The sequence below is a fragment of the Ambystoma mexicanum genome, chromosome 14 (genome assembly GCF_040938575.1).
Source record: "Ambystoma mexicanum isolate Mex_15411 chromosome 14, UKY_AmexF1_1, whole genome shotgun sequence".
NCBI lineage: Eukaryota > Metazoa > Chordata > Amphibia > Caudata > Ambystomatidae > Ambystoma > Ambystoma mexicanum.
The window spans coordinates 539,424,022-539,442,796 of NC_090940.1; the positions used below are offsets into that span (position 1 = coordinate 539,424,022).

The window sequence follows — 18,775 nt, forward strand, 5'->3', positions numbered from 1 at the left end:
TGGCCCATTCGCGGGTGCCGGGCCGATAGCGAGTTCGGCAGTAGCCGTGCCCTTAAAAAGGGCACGGCTACTGCCAAACTCGTAATGAGGCCCAATGTCTTGTTATCAAACCCCCATAATTCAGTCGCCTTCTCTCCATAGAAACAGTGCCTATATTGTCTCGGGAGGACAACTCAGGGAAACGTGTTCACCTTGGAAGCAATATGGCAAGGTTCAACACAGGTTCGATCCCGGGTCCACGCTTAGAAACCTCTGGGTATTAAGCGCATTATAAATAACATATCATATCAAAGGCCGATCAGAGCATTGGTCAGTCAAAGGCAATTTCTAGCTGCTATATGACATGTTAGCAGTGGTTGAAGTGTGCGAAAAAAGTAGTGGAACTATGTCCCCTGCTGACCTGCCCCTGCTCCCTACGGCCACGCCCCCAACCACATGCAATCCAAACCTCCAAACAAACACACCTGCTATTTAAGGGAATGTTTCACTGTAGTGCACTGAAGTGCAAGTTTCAACTTCTTCCTCCACTAAAACGAAACCATTGCGGAACGGTTTCTTTTTAAAATAAAAGTATAGGAACAATAAAACCTTTTTTTTAAAGTTAGAGGAAGGAGCACTGCTCCCAACCTCCCGTCCACTTCGACCACTGTAAAACGTACTTCATACTTAACACAGGTATCACATTCATGTTTTAAACCTGTTCATTTTTATGTTAGAATTATTTAGGCAAAACCTGAAGAGGTATAATACACACATACAAGGTATGGCTAAGCAGCGGAAGACACGTGCCAACTTTTGGAAATCTCAAGCTTCGGAACAATGTGTCTTTTTCTTTTGCTGCCATTTTCAACCTCACACTTATTTTCCTCTGCACCGTCCTTCCCATCAGCCTTTGCAAAACAAATCTTTGAAGGATCTTTTTCCACACATGCCATGACTAGAAAAGAGAACCCCGTTCCAGCTCTCTGTTTATAATTGCAAAGCACAAAATATGTACAAGGGGAGGTGTTATTAATGTCAGCTAAATGGCACATGTTTAAATGATTGACTAAAATGCATTACGCCACAAAGCGCTAAGAGGAAAGACAGATGATGCATACATTGTGCAGCAAGACAAAATGCAATGGCAACCTGCAGTCCTCTAGATGTTTTGGCCTACAGTTCCCATCAGCCCTACCCAGCACAGCCAATGGTGAAGAATCATGGGAGTAGTAGGAGAGGGCTCCAGATTGCCTCTCACACCATGATGGCAGTTATCAAGAACACGCGTGCCCCATCCATTTACGCTCTTTCACACGTTTGCATCAAGAAAAGGGGATACATGTGAGTGAGAAATCACTACAATGAAAGAAATATTGCTCACATTATTGCTGTTACATTAAGCAAGACCCCAGAACTTTATGTTAAAAAGGCAGGTTGTAGAATTTGGAATGCTTTTAGAGCAACCAGAACCAAACCTAATTACCACATCAGGCACAATTACATCAGCTGCATACTTAACTGGTGCACCCAAGCACCCTTCGACACTCTACTCTTTCAACTGATCTGGACTATGGTCCCAGAGGGTGTTCAACCTACCAGCGCTTTGAGTTCATACCAATGATATATAGAGCGCTATATAAATGCCAGCCAACTTAACATAACATAACAATGTTGCTAAACTATTTGAGTAGCTTACGCCTCATTTCGTTAAAGAAAAGAGGAACGAAGTACGACTGTACCAGGGGACTGCAACCTCTGGCTTTCTAAATGTTTGTATTACATCTGCATGATCCGCTGCTATTGAGTAGACTGGCTAGTGCCAATGGGACTTGTAGTCCAAAACATATGGAGAGCCACTGGTGGCAGACCCCTCGATTATACGAAGAAAGCCGAGCTACTGTCACGTTAGCAAGAACGCGGTAGGGCAAAATGGCGGCATACCTCCATCTTGGGAGTTCATGATGTTCAGAGCAAACAGCATTGCATTGGAGAATGTGGTGGCTTCTTCCTTGCTTGCAAAGTTCAAGCCGTAGACCTGGCGTGCGTCCCGCCATTGATGAAAGGTAGGGGTGGCTTGGTTGTACTTCAGCCCTTTCACGATAGAATAGTTAATAACTACCTGTAATTCACAATTGTAGCTGTTAGTTAGAACGCAAAACATAATCCATTCAGTAAATACAGTACTTGGAATGACATTTTAGAAAAACAAGACATAGGGGTCACTTTATAAAAAAATGCAAATTGCATGCTTGGGACCACTAAAGTTAGCACGCACCTGCTGTTGGGTCCTCTACATGCAATGTTTAGCGTTTGCAAGGTGAAGAGTCGAAGTGGAGCATTATCATGCAAAACGGCCTTTACTCTTCGGTGTTACTTTCTGTCTTGTAAAACAGGAAATGCCACCTGTAAACTACTCTCCACAGACTTCCTTTACCCTGGGATTCCTCCAGAATCCGACTGTTTTGAGCAGGTGCTAATTGCAGGCAGATTTCCTAGGAATCCATTTGTTTTACGCCTGCATAAACGACTCATAGTAGTGTAGAGCGGCTACGTTTTGCAGCTGGAGTAGGAAATGCAGAAAGGGAGCATCTCCTCCGGTCTCCCACTCCACTTGCAAAACCGTTGGACAATCCTGCATGGCGGTCCAGCGAGGCGGAATCAGCTGTGCCTTGCTTGTGTGTGCCTTGATAAACACCAGAAGTAAAATTATCACTGTGATAGCTTCTGGGTTTGTTCCATTTTTCTAGATATGTTGCAATTTATTACAGAACCACCATACTTTATAAAAAAAAATACATACAAAAACAAAACAAAAAAAAAACCCATATCCATTATCTCTCTTCAATTGCTTTCAATTCTTACTAAGATTAGAAATGCAAAGCTATCATATTCAGCAATCCGACAAACCAAAAATATGTTATAGCCAAATTAAAACCATATGGGCATCATTACGAGTTTGGCGATATTCTGGCGGTAAATCTGCCCGAATACCACCCAATTGAATAACCATTACTGCCACTTGGTCTGGCAGATTTACCACCAGATTACAAGTGGTGCTGGCTGTTAGGAAAGATTTCAACTATGTGTAATTGTCCCTCCATTTGTGGACCACCCAAACGTTTTGGTTTTGTTTGGCTATCCAATCCTGAATTTTTACCAGTGGCACCCAGTCTTCTGCTGTGCTACCCTGGACTTTTTTCTCACTTGTTATGGGGAAACTGGCATGTCCTTGAGACTGTCAGTACTGGGGAACTATGTTTCCCTTTGTCTTTCACTATGTTGCCATTTCTTGGTAACTTTTTAACAGTGCACAATGTACCTTCTAGTAACGTGCGCTGAAGTCCTTTTTGTTTTATGGCCCTAGGTACCCTCGAAGGACTTTTTGGTGATTCTACGAGTGTGCCTGGGACGAACTGGTGGCAGCAGTTACTTTTAATAATGTTTTACTTCTTTTTACTGATTCACACCGCATTTTCTGCATTTGGTTCAAGACTGTGGCCAGGTCCGAAAATGGCCGAGCCACAAAGTCTTTTGTTCTGTCCCATGGCCATTTTGTCCCTTGCCTTCACCCAGGTTGAGTAACCTGGGTTTTCCTTATTTGGGCATGCAGCCTTCCACGAAAACCAATCTCTTTCACAGGCTTCTGCCTGTCATGAGTGTGTGCCCAGGAAGTGTGTTTGGTCTGTCTCGTTCCAATTCAAACTACTGGTGCGAGGGTCTCTGGAGTGCCTCAACGACTGAGACCACAGTGGACCGTGATTGGACCACGACTGGGATGCCTGCATGAGAGCAGATCGTCGATTGGAAATCCTTCGTTTTGGCATAAAGCTAATCTTGGATAAGGGAAGGGGCTTCCTACACAAAGAAACAGACTTGCGAAACCACCAGAGATGCTTTGAAAGGTTTTGGCACCCTTCGCCCTCTGCTGTCCTGTCGGATCCCTGCTTTCTTCTTCGATCAAGAAGGTCTGCCAAGGCGCTTTGCCCCTTTGGAGTAGAGGGAACAACTACTCTCAGTGCCTCCTGCATACCCACCGAACGAGCCCCTTCGGAAGTGTTGCTGTGCCATCCAGTGAACTGTCCAGCTCTACCTCAGGGTATTCCTCAGAACCGCTGTCATCTCAAGTTGCAACCGGAGACTTAGGAGATAGCTTGCTTGTGGTCCCATGCATTCTCCTGCGAAACTTTGAAGGCTTAGCTCATCTGGTTCCCGGATAAGGAGAAAGCGTAATGCTGTCTGCATCTGTGATTCCCGCGTCACAACCTCTTGGTGACGGTTGCTGTAGGTGCTTTGCTCTTTTGCTCTCCAGTGACCTGAAGCCTGCTTCACTGGAATTTTCTTCAAACCTCCTTTGGAAGCTGAGAAGAGGCAACTTTCCCATCACGGACGTTTGTTCTCCCCCGCAGTCACTGAGAGCCGTAGAGCTGCAAAACTGTAGGACTCGAACCTACTAGCAACCTTGACTAAACTGGCAAAGTTTGATCTGGACTGTGCCGAGGGTCGGTGAGTACCTGCATCACTTACCGGTGGACCCCTGGCACGCATGGATAGCCCCTAAAGGTATTTGTTTGTAGAGATGGAGCCAAGTACCCCCATCCAAAGCTCCTCCCCCATGTTGCCTATATGTTGGGGGCCAGAATGTGAAACATGTGCAGTACCAGTGAGAATACCTATACCGAAGAGAATCCTGGAAGTAAGATTCCCATTGAGAAAGCTGTACATGCATGCACGACAATATGATGGTCATTTGAATGAAAATACCGGAGGAAGTGGGAAAAGTAAGCGAGAAAGCAGACTGGTGACGTCATGAAGAGCAGAATTGACGCACCCAGAAGAGATGCAGAGACGAGCTAACATAAGCACTCTATAGAAGCAATGGAGGAGGTTTTAAAGATGAGCAACATTTCGAGATTGAAATGTTCATGCTACAGAAATAATAAAGAAGTTATCAAGTCATTTTACAAGTGTACAGTCACAGCAGCGCAAGTAGACAAAGTATTTTTTAAGGCCAGCTATGTAGTAAATAGATTGCGGCTATGCACCAACGTATATACATTGGAAATGTAAGGACTATGGATGATTCCACAACGCACTTTAGCAGAGCTGGATTCCGTAAGATTAGAAATCGAAAACTCAATCATGGAGGTGGATCAAAGAAAGGCTTGGTTGGATCAACACCAAGAAGTCAAGGCCACCTTGGGCCTGGATGTGCATACAAACCAGTAAAGAACGTGTGAAAAGAACAAGCCTAAGTGTGGGCCAAGAACATTGAAGAGTCAGAGGTTCATCAAATAGTAGTATTTTAAATGCAGTAAGACTCGAAAACATGGTCTACAGTCACGTGGTCAGATGAAAATAGACACTATGATGAACTGTATCAAAACCAAGAAGACAGAGTATGCTATACTCCCTCATATTCTCCAGCACAGAGAACATTTCCAAGGCCTAGTTCAAAGCCTTAATTGACTAGTAGGTTGCAAGTGTGATGATGGATGCCAGGGCTAATTGATGGGAAGCTATAGTTATGACCAGCACCAGTGTGCCAGCCTGCGTGCTGCTTGCGTAGGTGGAATATTACAGAGGGGAACAAGGCTGCCAACCAATTATAGAGGGACACGTAATAGAGAGCCCTATAGTTGCTTAGTTGCCCCAACTGATGTTAGAGACCCAATCACCTTCCCTGACCAGTATGGAACGTATACCTAGATGTTCCTTGTAAGCCTATCAACATTCCAAATAGGTTTTTGTAGTTTTCAAGGTAGGTAGACGTCAATGATGACGGGTTTTTAGTATATAACCTGCTTTTTTTGGTGTTGCATTGAGTGTGAAGATCGAGCAAACGTGTCGATGTTCATTGTAACTCCGTTTTAAATAACTGTCGTTAAAACAGTCGCACTTTCCCAACTTCCTGAGTCAGTTTTGATTATTGACGTTTGAGTAATATTCTGCATCTCCATCTGTCTCTAGGTATTGCTACCTCGTCTTAAAGGGCTGGGTCTGATGCCCCATTTCAAGTGCTTGGCTGGGTTAGCCTGCGCTCCCTAGCTATTCTCACCTTTTGAAAACTGCACTGCCGCCAAGGGCAGATCCTACTCGAAAAGTGGGAGCCAATTCTTCATCGTCCCCAGCCCCTGCCTGACTTGCTACAGCCCTCCCAAGAACCGCTTCACCTGGCGATCGTGCTCTTTTACGTACAACTGTACTGTTGAGCACAATGCTCCCCAATTTTTAGGGCTGGACTCGAAAGTTAGGGAATGACGCTGAAGAATTGTCTAATGCTCGTAGTGTGTTAACCCACCCTTCTCTTCACAGGTTGTGGCTGTGTTTTCCCCATTTGTCACATTAGGAAACGTATTGTATATATACTGTGTAATAAAGTATTATGCGTGGTAATTGTTTTTGCATAACTAAAGTTTACTTGTGTGTATTGGTCCGGCCGCCAATTAATGTATAGATATTTTTCATATACACTTGTCTAAGAGTAATTTGTGGTTTGTTACTGTGTGTGCTCATTGTTGGCTTCCGATCACTCTCACCCCTCCTGAGATTTAGTCTTGACTGCCTGCCAAGCTACCTAGATTGGTTTGGCTTGTCCAGAAGGTTCCCCTGTTTCACTAAACCGAGAGTGGGCTCCTAAACTTATGCCCACCAGGTCAGAGTTTAGAAATCCATCTTAACAGTGGCGGTGTTAGTCCCCATTCATTTGGAGTCCATAGGATTCCATTGGGGATTTTGGCAGAATTACTGCTGCAGTAATTCCGCTGATATCTTACTGGAAAATTGGGAGGATTTACCTCCAGCATCAAGCTGGAGGTAAATCCCCCACTCCATGGCCAAACTCATAGTATGGCAGAGCCGGAAAAGTGGCAGCTATTCTGTTACCGACACTTTTTACCTACACCGCCATACTCGTAATAAGACCCATGTCTGTTGTTTCGAATGTAACATGGTGGCGGCACATGTATGCAATATTTCAACATTTTTACATTTACGGGAACATGTCTATTCGTAAAGCTAATCGGATCTGTGCATGTGGCAGACATGTGTGTTGCAATGCACAGACCATGATCGAATTGGTCATGGAGGAAGCTCCCAGTTGGGCCAAGCTTACTCCCTTATCGGCGAATGCATTCCCATCACAAAAGGGCTCTGTTGTCAATCATGTAACATGCTTCCTCTGATTGGTGCAAGACTTCTTGCCTGCTGATTGGAGCCTGGACACTGCACAGTGTGTGCATCCGAAGAAAGTGTGAAATGCTGCTCTCTGTGTTACTCAACTAAAAAACAGACAGGCAGATGTATTTCTTTGTGTATTTGTAGGCGAGGGACACGTGGCCATTCTAATTGTTCTACTTGTTCTGCTAATTTCTCAATCTAGGAGCCCAGGCAGGCCGCCACAAACGTCATGTCTGCCTGCCTGTTGCTGGATATGCATAGATGTTTGGGGAAAACCGACTGCAATGAATGTCTCAAAAAATGGCAGGTCCATAACCATCTGTGGTGTGTTACTCTCAAAGGGGTTTATTTTGAGTTTGGGCTATTAGGTGGCGCTTGCACCACCTATAAGCCAAAACTATTGCATTAAAGGATAGGGAGACATGGCATGACAAGGGGGACACAAAGCTTGTAGGTATTGTTTGGTTATTTGCCCACCCATTGACTACCCATGCTAATCTCTATGGCCATTCCTACCCACTTATTGGCCTCCCCACCTAAAACACCTACTCATGGGAACTCTTTGAGCTCGCTTTAATCAAGCCTTACCATCAAACGTTGCACTGTGTACTTCTACCAATGACTTGTAAAGCGCTCGATTGCTTCCAGAAGCTAGGTCCAGGTTCAATAAATAGCTTAATATTAATAATTATAATAATAACAATAACTTCTCTCCCGGACCAGGGGTGTAAGATGTGCTGATGTTCCATTACCAACTTCAAATTGCAGCTCTGAAATGCTGGCATGTGTGGATTAATCAGAACATGATGGATATGGGAACACGACATTCTGCGGCACCATCTCGAGGAGTGTGGAGCTCCACAGTGTTGATGCAGTCATGCCATTTGCTGCCTGCAAGCTCCATTTCGACGCATTTATTAGCGGCACAGACATTTCCGCTGCCATTTCGGTCTTTGGAATTACCATGTAACGTTGCTTTCTGTGGTGTACCCGTTTTGTGTATATGAAGTGTTCATGAGTGCAACTTATGCTATTGGAGTTCTGTCTATGTAAAGAGAGTTTGGGGCTCATTAGGAGTTCCCCGTCTGGAGAAAATGCTGGCAATTGCAGTACTGGCATTTTTCTTCCGGGACCGGGCAAAAACAAGTTTGCCAGTGGGTACTATCCCTTTAATACCACGGTATCGGGCATCAGAAACAGGAAGGCAGTTTGTGGGGACATCAAGTGATCGCGGGAGTACGATCTCGCGAAATCTCGATGCAACGGGATCTCGCGAGCCCGCGCTTCGCGAGACAACGTCGGGGAGAACGTTGGCGCGAGTATTGGCGGAGCGCCAGACCAAGAGGTATGCATACAGCACTGCTCCTGTTAAGGAGCCACTATGAATGAGACCCATAGAAGTCTCTACAGTCCATCTTGCAGGCATAAGTCCAATGCCACAGGAGGCCACATGGGGGCTCTGGAAACTTACAGCGTGCCATCCATGGGCACACCCTGCCTCCAGTGAAGTAACTGGGAAGTCCAGACTGTAACTGTAACTCCCCTGCCCTGCTCAAGGAGAAGTTATGGAAGGAAATGGAATCTAGAAAGGGTGGCCATGTATCACAGAAAAGAATTTGTTGAGCAGCCACACTGGGAAACCGGAGAAGACCCAGACCAACAAGAGCCATCCATAAACCCTCACCAGTCAGGAAGAGATGCCTCGAAGTCACCCTGCGGCGACAACTGTCCACTCCCCAACTCCACTCAGGGAGTCACAGCGAAGGGCAAGACAAGGAGAACCTGAATCACCCGCACCTCCCCAAGAGTGCTCCCGCAGCCCTGCCCCGTTTCCAGATCAAGGCAGACCTCAGAGAGAGAAAAGGAAACCCAGCAAGTTTGCAGACTTTGTCATGGAATGACCTTCTATCCTTTTCCCAGCAAAGGAGGTGTGTGGGGACGCCACGTGATCTCAGGAGCGCGTTCTTGCGAGATCTTGATGCAATGGGATCTCGCGAGCCTGCGCTCCGCGAGAGAACATCGGGGAGAACGCTGCCGCGAGTATTGGTGGAGCGCCAGACCAAGAGGTCTGCATACATTGCTGCTCCTGTTAAGGAGCCACTATAAATGAGGCCCATAGAAGTCTCTACAGTCCATCGTGCAGGCATAAGTCCAATGCCACAGGAGGCCACATGGGGGCTCTGGAAGCTTACAGCGTGCCATCCATGAGCACACCCTGCCTCCAGTGAAGTAACTGGGAGGCCCAGACTGGAACTGTGAGCAACTCCCCTGCCCTGCTCAAGGACAGGTTATGCCCACCAGTTTGTCTTGTTAATAAAGACAGTTAAGACCCATCTGAGCGTCCTGTCATCCTTAGAGGCCACTACACAGTTTTCCGGTATCCAGCAAAACTGCAATAAGGGCCGTTGTCTTGTTTCTAGCCGCACCGACTGTACTTGTTGTGTGTGTGGCAATCTGTACTGCCGGCGTGCGGGTGCTGGAGCATTTCTCTGTCTGCGTTTTAGCGAGGTTTTTACTTCCAATTCTTTCCCTGTTCTGTGTGTTCGCGTGAGAGAGCTTTATAACACCGCAGCCCACGCTGGAAGTGGTGTGCCTCTGACAGGTGCTTACACCACAGATTCCCGTGAGTTGCCTGCTCTCTGTGTGTGATCTGTTCATACCCTCTGCACCTGTACTGCACGCGCGCTCACTCTAGGTGTGATCACTGGGGCCACGTAAAGCTGCGGTTGTCTGAACTGCTCTTTTTGTGCGCACGTGCGAGATTGAGTGCGCCATGGAATGCTGCCGCCTGCAGTCAGCTGTTTTTTTTAAGAGAACGTGTATACCCGTCAATGGGTCTGTCAGCATAACTGTCCTGTTCACTCATTTCACACATAGAAGGTCTTTTCTTCTAGGCACTTCTATTTTTCTTTTTTTGGTTCAGGCCTTGGGTCCACGTCCGCGGGATGGCCATTTTAACACATTTAACCTGTTTTGCGCTTTAGTGTCTGTAGTAGCTAGCAGGATTAGCAGGATGGATGGCTAGTCAGCATACTGGTTGGACATGCACCCCCCCCCCACACAGGCTATTATTTTTAAGGCTGGCATGGCTGGGGCAGCATAAGCCACGTTTAGCATGAGAGATGCAGTGAAAGTGCCACGTCTACAGCATAAAAGCGACCGTGCAGCTCAACCTTCAGGCACATTCGCTTCTTGGCCTCTCTGATGGAACTGCCCATGGGTGACAGCACTGTACTGCCGTTATACTATGCAACAGTCGTGTAGAGAAGTTGTGGTCTTCTCCTAATAAAAATACGGTCGCTGTGCTAAAACATGCGACACTTTCGCAGTACATGTATGACAGCCCTGTCGAGGCGTTCTAGCGCAGCTTCATGGGTATAGCAGCCCCACTGAGATGGTTCCATGTGATCATGTCGCCTGGAAAAAGTCACCAAGTAGGCAACTTCTTTTCCCTGACCCCTAAAATACTTTCCCCAAATATTCTAGGTGGGGTATTATTTTATATTATATTCTCCCATCGTACAATGCTGGGGGGAAAGTGCTTTATTTTATAGAGGGTGCAGTTTTTTGGGGAAATGTCGTCCCCTGGCAGCCATTTCCCAGGCGACTCCATCACTGGACACCACTGAGATCTGCTGGTGTCTTCCCACACTTCATGCCCTTTGCATAATAAATGCATAGGAGAGGTGGTCGAGTCCTCATGGCCATTCTTTGTCTTATGCTTCAATGCACACAACTCAACACGCATTCCAAGTGCGCCACCTGCCCGCGGTATACCAAAGAGTCCTCCCTTCATTACAGCACAACAATACAGCTCTACAACCAACCTGAATACCAATGCATACTGTCAGCATGGCCCATGAGGTTCTCTTCTGGAAAGAAACGCTTCCGTGCCCCTGACAAATAACTCCTAGAAACAGACCGGCATGCAGGGCGCAGGGAACATCCAGTCTGTGTGCATCAACACTGCAGTAAAGCTATCTTGCATTTCCCTCTCCTACCAGTCTAACCGAACACCCTCCCCTTTCTTTCCGTTCCGCCAAAGCACATGGAGACCATGCAAATGATGGCAGTGTGTGGTCTACGTACCAGTATTATAACACATCCCATCACATGATGTTAAACTCACATCAACTACCAATAATTCTCTCACTGCTGAGACCACACAGATCCTGCTTCCTTGAAATTGTGATACATCTATGAGCAATGACCATCTAGCAAGGGTGTAGAAGCACTGGCATTTTATGATTTCTATTAATTAATAGAATGATGCAGGTAAAATCCATCTCAGAAAAGGTGATCTGCCAACCACATCCCCCTTTCATAAGCTTCGTGTCAAAAGCATAGTGTACACCTGTGCCCTTCTGAATTAGTATCCTGATCTGCAGTGCCTGCTCTCAAGGGCCACTGAGCAGGTTCAGGGGTCAGAGGTGCCCTCTTGACAGCTGCATTGACAGCCAAGCCACTGCAGCAAAGCAGCTTAATATCCTCATGGCAGTTGTAAACTTAAATATAAGCCTTCCTAAAGGCAATATTTGACAACAAATTTGAATCCTTCCCATTGTATCATGGATTCACTTCTAAGATCGTAGGTAATTTGTCACCAAACCAAACCAAGCCAAGAGTGTAGACTAAGAATGGCAAGGACTAGGATGTACGCGATGAGACTGTTGATAGTTATATTGCTTGGACTTTTTGGATATCGAATACTGATGTCTTTATGGTGTCATCTCTCTTGGCTTATTCTTGAGAATTGCTAAGTAAACTAAAGCAAAAGTTTGTATTTTAACTAAATGCTTAATAAAAAAACAAAAAGAAAAAGAAAAAAATAAGCCATACCTGAGATTAGGGTATGGTGGCTAGTCATACATATTACAGACACATCAATTTGATATCATACATGTGTCTGCACTGTGAGCTCATCTCTGGAAGGGTGGTATATTCTGGTCAGACAGCCTGGCCCTGCCAACAGACACAGGAAGATACTGAATGGCTATACCGCTCCTTTGATCCTTTATGAGGTAGGGTATCACCACTTTCCAGCAGTACAGCCTCTCAGCAGGAGCTGCCCTGGGAAAAAGGAATCAAAGGTCACATCCATCCCAAAAAGACTAACCTCACACCAGGTTGTTGCATACCATAAAGGCCTTTGATGCGTTCGACAAGGGAAGCAGGTGGAGTTAGCATAGGGAGAGAGATCAGCATAGCTGAAGGAGGATTTCACCATCTTGTTTCAATCATTAACTCACTTTCCTTCCGGTCTCCTGCACATTCTTTAGCACAAAGCACATGGAGTATGATGTCAGAAGGCAAAGCCCACTTGACTCAAGCACAGGGATTGGACCCCTAAAAACATGCTTGCTGTAGTCCAATCACCTGCTGGCTTTTAAGAAGGGGTCTTCCACTCCTTCTCAGATTAACATTTGGACAAACACTTAAGGAAGAATTCATTGGACCTCTGTTTGGAGAGATGACTCTCCAAGGCCCTCCACCAGTGAGGTGAGGTGGCTGTGTGTCCAAGGCAGAGGCAAGCTCTACTCTCCAACCATCCCCAGGGCACGTTGAGGGTGATCTCCTGCTGGAGCAAGACCTGCTTCTCTGCCATCCACACTGGTACCCAAGACCTCACTGTGCTGAGGACCCCTGCATGTGTGTGCCAGCCTCCCCCATGTTGGGAGACTAAGAACAAGAACTTATCTTGACCCCGAGTCCCTGGATTGGGACTCACAGCATCCTGAGAGGCAACATCTCCGTATTTCACTGCCTTGAACGCGTCAAACTGTCTTTGAAGTGGATTCCTACCACTGGATTTCCCGGTGCAGTTTTGGGCACTCAATGGAACCATTCGAACCAGCGTGCTTTCAACTGCGAACCAGCTCAACACTGTATCATAGTCTCGCAGAGCACCTCACCTGCTCACTCATTGGCAGATCTTGATTCGAACCGCTGGAGTGGCACTAATGAACCAGAACCAGCAGTTACTTAACGACTCAAACACAATCCACCTCGACGCTCTGCTTCATCGAACCACACACTGCAACATCAGGATCACAGCTTTGACCCATCACTGCACCTCGACACGAACTGCTGTAGTGTTACACACCTTCCCTAACAGGCAGTGACTACATCGATCAAACCGACTCAACCCAAACCTATCCTGGTGAGCACTCCGAACCTGCATTGCTCCAATACTGCCTTCAAACTGCTCTGAGCCACCACATTCAAACAGACTAGGAACCAGCTCGCCTCTTGGGTCAACATGACTTGGTTCGATCTGTTCACACAACAGCTCGAAACCTGGCTCGATGCTGTCAAACCGCCTAAGGACAGTGGAAAGGTACTATTGACCTATAACTGCCCCCCCATCCCCTCCGGTCCATTGTGGGCCCTAGAGACTTTTGAACTGTTTTTCAGTGAACAACATATCCTTTTGAACTACTTGGTTGCGTATTGCCTTTTCACCCCTGTTTTCATTACCCAAAGTACTACATCTGGTGTGTTTGCATATTCTGTGTTTTTTCTTACAAGGGTGGGTTTTTAATGGTGTTTTTAATAGTTATTTGTACATTGGTGCATTTAATGAAAGTATACATCGTTTTATAGCGTCTTGATTTGGCATCCCTTTCTTGTGGACTGTTGTACTATTTCTATTGGGGTTCCTACTGGATCACATTCCCACCCCTCTTGAGGGTACAGCCTGCCCTCGGCCCACGTTACCATTAAATGGCGAAGGAGGTATATCTCTTAACTGTTCCTGATTTACCTTTATGATTGGTATCACTCTAGTTGTGTACCCGGGCTCCGTAGCCGCTTTAACCACTACTCTCCCTTGCAAGGCAGAAGCCATTACATCACAAAGTGCCACGGCAATTTCACCTATTGCGGCTGCATAGTTCTGAAACATGCATACGTTTGAGTCGCATGCAAGTCTCTAGTGCCGTCTTTATTTCTGGTTCAAATATGGCACTTAAGCGCCATACACGGAGGATCCGTAGTTTTGGCACACGGTGGGCGCTTTAGCACCAGCATTAGTTTTTATCTCATATATACCACTACAGCGCCACTAAGTGAGGGTATAGTGTTTTGGCTCATAATGAGCCGCTTTAGACCACCATTCGTTTTGCCAACTAAGAGGCACTTTATGATGGATGTCCGTGATTTCACCAAATCCACTTCACCTAAAGAAGAAATCTTTGAATTTCTTTTTTATAATGCGGGGGAGACTGCCTCTTTCCCCCTGCCTTATCCTATTCCCTTTCCCCAACCCATCTATGTTTTAATATTTACCTACTTACCTAACCAATTTGAAGGAAAAATAAAATCGAAGATTTCTGATTAGGTGGAATCGAATTCGGTGAAGTCTACGGTATCGCTTTAGGACAACCATTAGTTTAGCCGGTAGGACAAGAGGGAGAAAAGAATATCATGAAAGATATATGGGATGTGACAAGATAGTGCAGGCCACCACACGGCCTCTACACAACCAAAGGAGTTGTTTTTAATGCTAGCATAGTCAAAACTGTAGGCTTTGCCAATGGTGGCTTTCATCAATGATGTTATCTTACAGTTGTACATGGCTACAATAATCTCAGGCTGTGCATAACAACTCTTCTTCCTATATCCCTTCATCTTTTTCTCGCTGCGTGCCTGCCGGCTTATAAAATACAAGACCAAGGTTGTTTTGGGTAAACAGGGAAGCATTTTCCATCCTTCAGAGAATGGAAATGCACATCTACCCGTCATTATAATTGTTATTTATTTGTTTTTTTTAAAAACGTTTTTTAAGTGCAAGACAGGGATTTGAACCTGTGTTACTATGCATTGTCTTGCTTCCAAAGCAAACGCGTTGCCGCGGAGCTATCTTTAGGCCTAAACACGCCACTGGCACCATACCTTCCCTTTCTTTACCATCCCATTCAGACGTGTAAAGCATCTGTACGAGCAGGCCTAATCCTAAAAACATGGCAATCATCAAACATGCTTGGGATCTAAGCATTGAAAGGGAGATGGGAATACCGTTTCAAAATGCACTATATATGAACATTTATCCAAAGGCACAACACATCTATGAATGCACATATTCCAACAGATCATAGTACAAATCTGAAGAATATTCTTGCAGTCATTTTCTAACACAAAGTGGAATGCGCTCGGGAACACCTAAGTGGTAGATTTGTTTAGAAAAAAAGAATGAAAGGAATTTCAGATTGAGTTGACACTCTGTGTGGCAAGAACCGGCCCCTGAGTAAAGGTGTGTGTAGAAAGAGAAGAGGGACCAGACAGGCAGACCTGTAATGTTGAATGTTAAATGTTAAAGGTGTTTGTACCGCCAACCGTCACCAACAGAGTTGGTCCCCATGCACTCTGGTGGATCTGCAAACGAGAAGGTGGGATGGGTTAGTAAGGTGAAGAGGGAGTAGGATAGTGAGAGGGGTGGGGTTCTGTTGGCAGCTTGAACTCGGTATACACCGGGTGCTGAGCTTTGGTGCGAGTATCGGATCGATGTCAGCTCTCGTGTGCTGTCGGTCCGGCTTATGTGTTGTTGCAGTGTGGTGAAGTGCGTGCGGCTTGTTGTGGGAGAGATGGTTGTGTGAGTTTTTTGAGTGAGGTAAGTATGCAGAAAGTTTGAGCTTTTTGGTTAGTGGGTTACATGATATTTAATATGCTAACATTCACAATTCTGTCTAAGTGTGGCGCTTGCTAGCCCTCATAATCCAATCTAGATGTGACTCAGGCCAATGTTCACAATTCCATCTAAGTATGCGACATGCTAACATTCCCAATTCCATTTAAGTGTTGCACTTGGTAATCTTCACAATTCCATCTAAGTGTGGCATTTGCTAGCCTTCATAACTTCATCCAAGTGTGGCACCTGCTAACATTCACAATATTATCTATGTGTTGCACATGCTAGCATTCACAATCCTGTCTAGATGCGATGCAGCCAGAAGCTCACAGTTCCATCTAAGTGTGGCGCTTGCTAGCCCTCATAATCCAATCTAAGTGTGGCGCTTGCTAGCCCTCATAATCCAATCTAAGTGTGGCGCTTGCTAGCCCTCATAATTCAATCTAAGTGTGGCACTTGCTAGCCCTCATAATTCAATCTAAGTGTGGCACTTGCTAGCCTTCACAATCCTATCTAGATGCGGCGCATGCCAATGTCCACAATTCCATCTAAGTGTGGCACCTGCTAACATTCACAATATTATCTATGTGTTGCACATGCTAACATTCACAATCCTGTCTAGATGCAACACAGCCTGAAAGTTCCCAGTTCTATCTAAGTGTGGCGCTTGCTAGCCCTCATAATTCCATCTATGTGTGGGTAATGCTATCCTTCAATCAATCCTATCTAGATGTGACGCAGGCTAATGTTCACAATTCTAAGTGTGGAACATGCTATCATTCGAATCCCATCTAAGTGTGGCACATGCTATCATTCGAATCCCATCTAAGTGTGGCACATGCTATCATTCACAATACTATCTAGAAGCAACGCAGGCTAATGTTCGCAATTCCAAGTGTGGGACGTGCTAATATTCGAGTACCATCTAAGTGTGGCACATGCTATCATTCACAATCCTATCTAGAAGCAACGCAGGCTAATGTTCGCAATTCCAAGTGTGGGACGTGCTAATATTCGAGTTCCATCTAAGTGTGGCACATGCTATCATTCGAATCCCATCTAAGTGTGGCACCTGCTAACATTCACAATATTATCTATGTGTTGCACATGCTAGCATTCACAATCCTGTCTAGATGCGATGCAGCCAGAAGCTCACAGTTCCATCTAAGTGTGGCGCTTGCTAGCCCTCATAATCCAATCTAAGTGTGGCGCTTGCTAGCCCTCATAATTCAATCTAAGTGTGGCACTTGCTAGCCCTCATAATTCAATCTAAGTGTGGCACTTGCTAGCCTTCACAATCCTATCTAGATGCGGCGCATGCCAATGTCCACAATTCCATCTAAGTGTGGCACCTGCTAACATTCACAATATTATCTATGTGTTGCACATGCTAACATTCACAATCCTGTCTAGATGCAACACAGCCTGAAAGTTCCCAGTTCTATCTAAGTGTGGCGCTTGCTAGCCCTCATAATTCCATCTATGTGTGGGTAATGCTATCCTTCAATCAATCCTATCTAGATGTGACGCAGGCTAATGTTCACAATTCTAAGTGTGGCACATGCTATCATTCGAATCCCATCTAAGTGTGGCACATGCTATCATTCACAATACTATCTAGAAGCAACGCAGGCTAATGTTCGCAATTCCAAGTGTGGGACGTGCTAATATTCGAGTACCATCTAAGTGTGGCACATGCTATCATTCACAATCCTATCTAGAAGCAACACAGGCTAATGTTCGCAATTCCAAGTGTGGGACGTGCTAATATTCGAGTTCCATCTAAGTGTGGCACATGCTATCATTCGAATCCCATCTAAGTGTGGCACATGCTATCATTCACAATCCTATCTAGATGCGACAAAGGCTAATGTTCACAATTCTAAGCGTGGGACGTGCTAATATTCGAGTTCCATCTAAGTGTGGCACATGCTATCATTCGAATCCCATCTAAGTGTGGCACATGCTATCATTCACAATCCTATCTAGATGCGACACAGGCTAATGTTCGCAATTCTAAGCGTGGGACGTGCTAATATTCAAGTTCCATCTAAGTGTGGCACATGCTATCATTCGAATCCCATCTAAGTGTGGCACATGCTATCATTCACAATCCTATCTAGATGCGACACAGGCTAATGTTCGCAATTCTAAGCGTGGCACCTGCAAACCTTCATAAGTCCATCTGTAAACAAACTGATTGCAGATACAAATAGACAGTGCAGCCACTTTGAATGGTTAATGGTAACCTGATTGTTTCAGTATGGGTTCTCTGTCTGTCTGTTTGTCTATGTACCTAGACGTGACCTATACATTTAACTTTCAGTACCCGTCGCTGTACTGATACATGTGTGAGCGTCACCATTCCAAGATGAATGACTCTGTTATGGGTGATAGGCCGGCTGTAGAAAGTGACAGTGAATGGGTGTGGGGAGGAGGAGGATGGATTGTGCGCAGTGTCTTCAGGAACTGGCGAGCAGACCATCCTCAGATGAATCCGCGGTAGTGTGCTGAATGGACATATGCTTTGGGAGAGATGCAGGGAGGTGTGGACAACAGGAATTGGGGACAGCTGGGACCTCAATGTATAGGTTCTTCAGATTGGCCAGCAGTGCAGATGAAGGGGACTACCCAGCTGGGGGTGAGGGAGGACTGGATGGTGCGACGATCATGATCAAAAGCACGCAAGGCGAATAGAGCAAAGGGGAGCAGATGGGCATCAACTCAGCGAGCAGCACATGGGTGAAGGGATTCTGGGAACAAGGCTGGAATAGGATCTCTTAAAAAAAAAAAAAAATCTAGATCCAGATGACGTGACAAACTACCAGTCCATTACCAAACTACTGTTTATGGGTAAAATCTTGAAAAAAGTAGTCGCTAGACAACTACACCTACTAAACGAGGATCAGTCAGGGTTTTGCCCCAAGTGTAGCATCGAGACAGGCACCATCCAGGTGGTTTGATGCGCAACAAATCATGGATAGGGGAGAT

The 18,775-nt window shown here is 45.6% G+C and overlaps 1 protein-coding gene across 19 annotated transcripts in view; it reads right to left on the bottom strand.

Annotated features, from left to right (window-relative positions):
* The window catches only part of EVL (Enah/Vasp-like), a 965,108-nt gene that overhangs the window by 489,617 nt on the left and 456,716 nt on the right, over positions 1 to 18,775 (bottom strand). For all 19 annotated transcript variants that reach the window (XM_069637816.1, XM_069637808.1, XM_069637813.1 and 16 more), the window contains exon 3: positions 1,924 to 2,101. In XM_069637816.1, the coding sequence (XP_069493917.1) occupies positions 1,924 to 2,101 (178 nt within the window). The remainder of the gene's footprint in view (positions 1 to 1,923; positions 2,102 to 18,775) is intronic.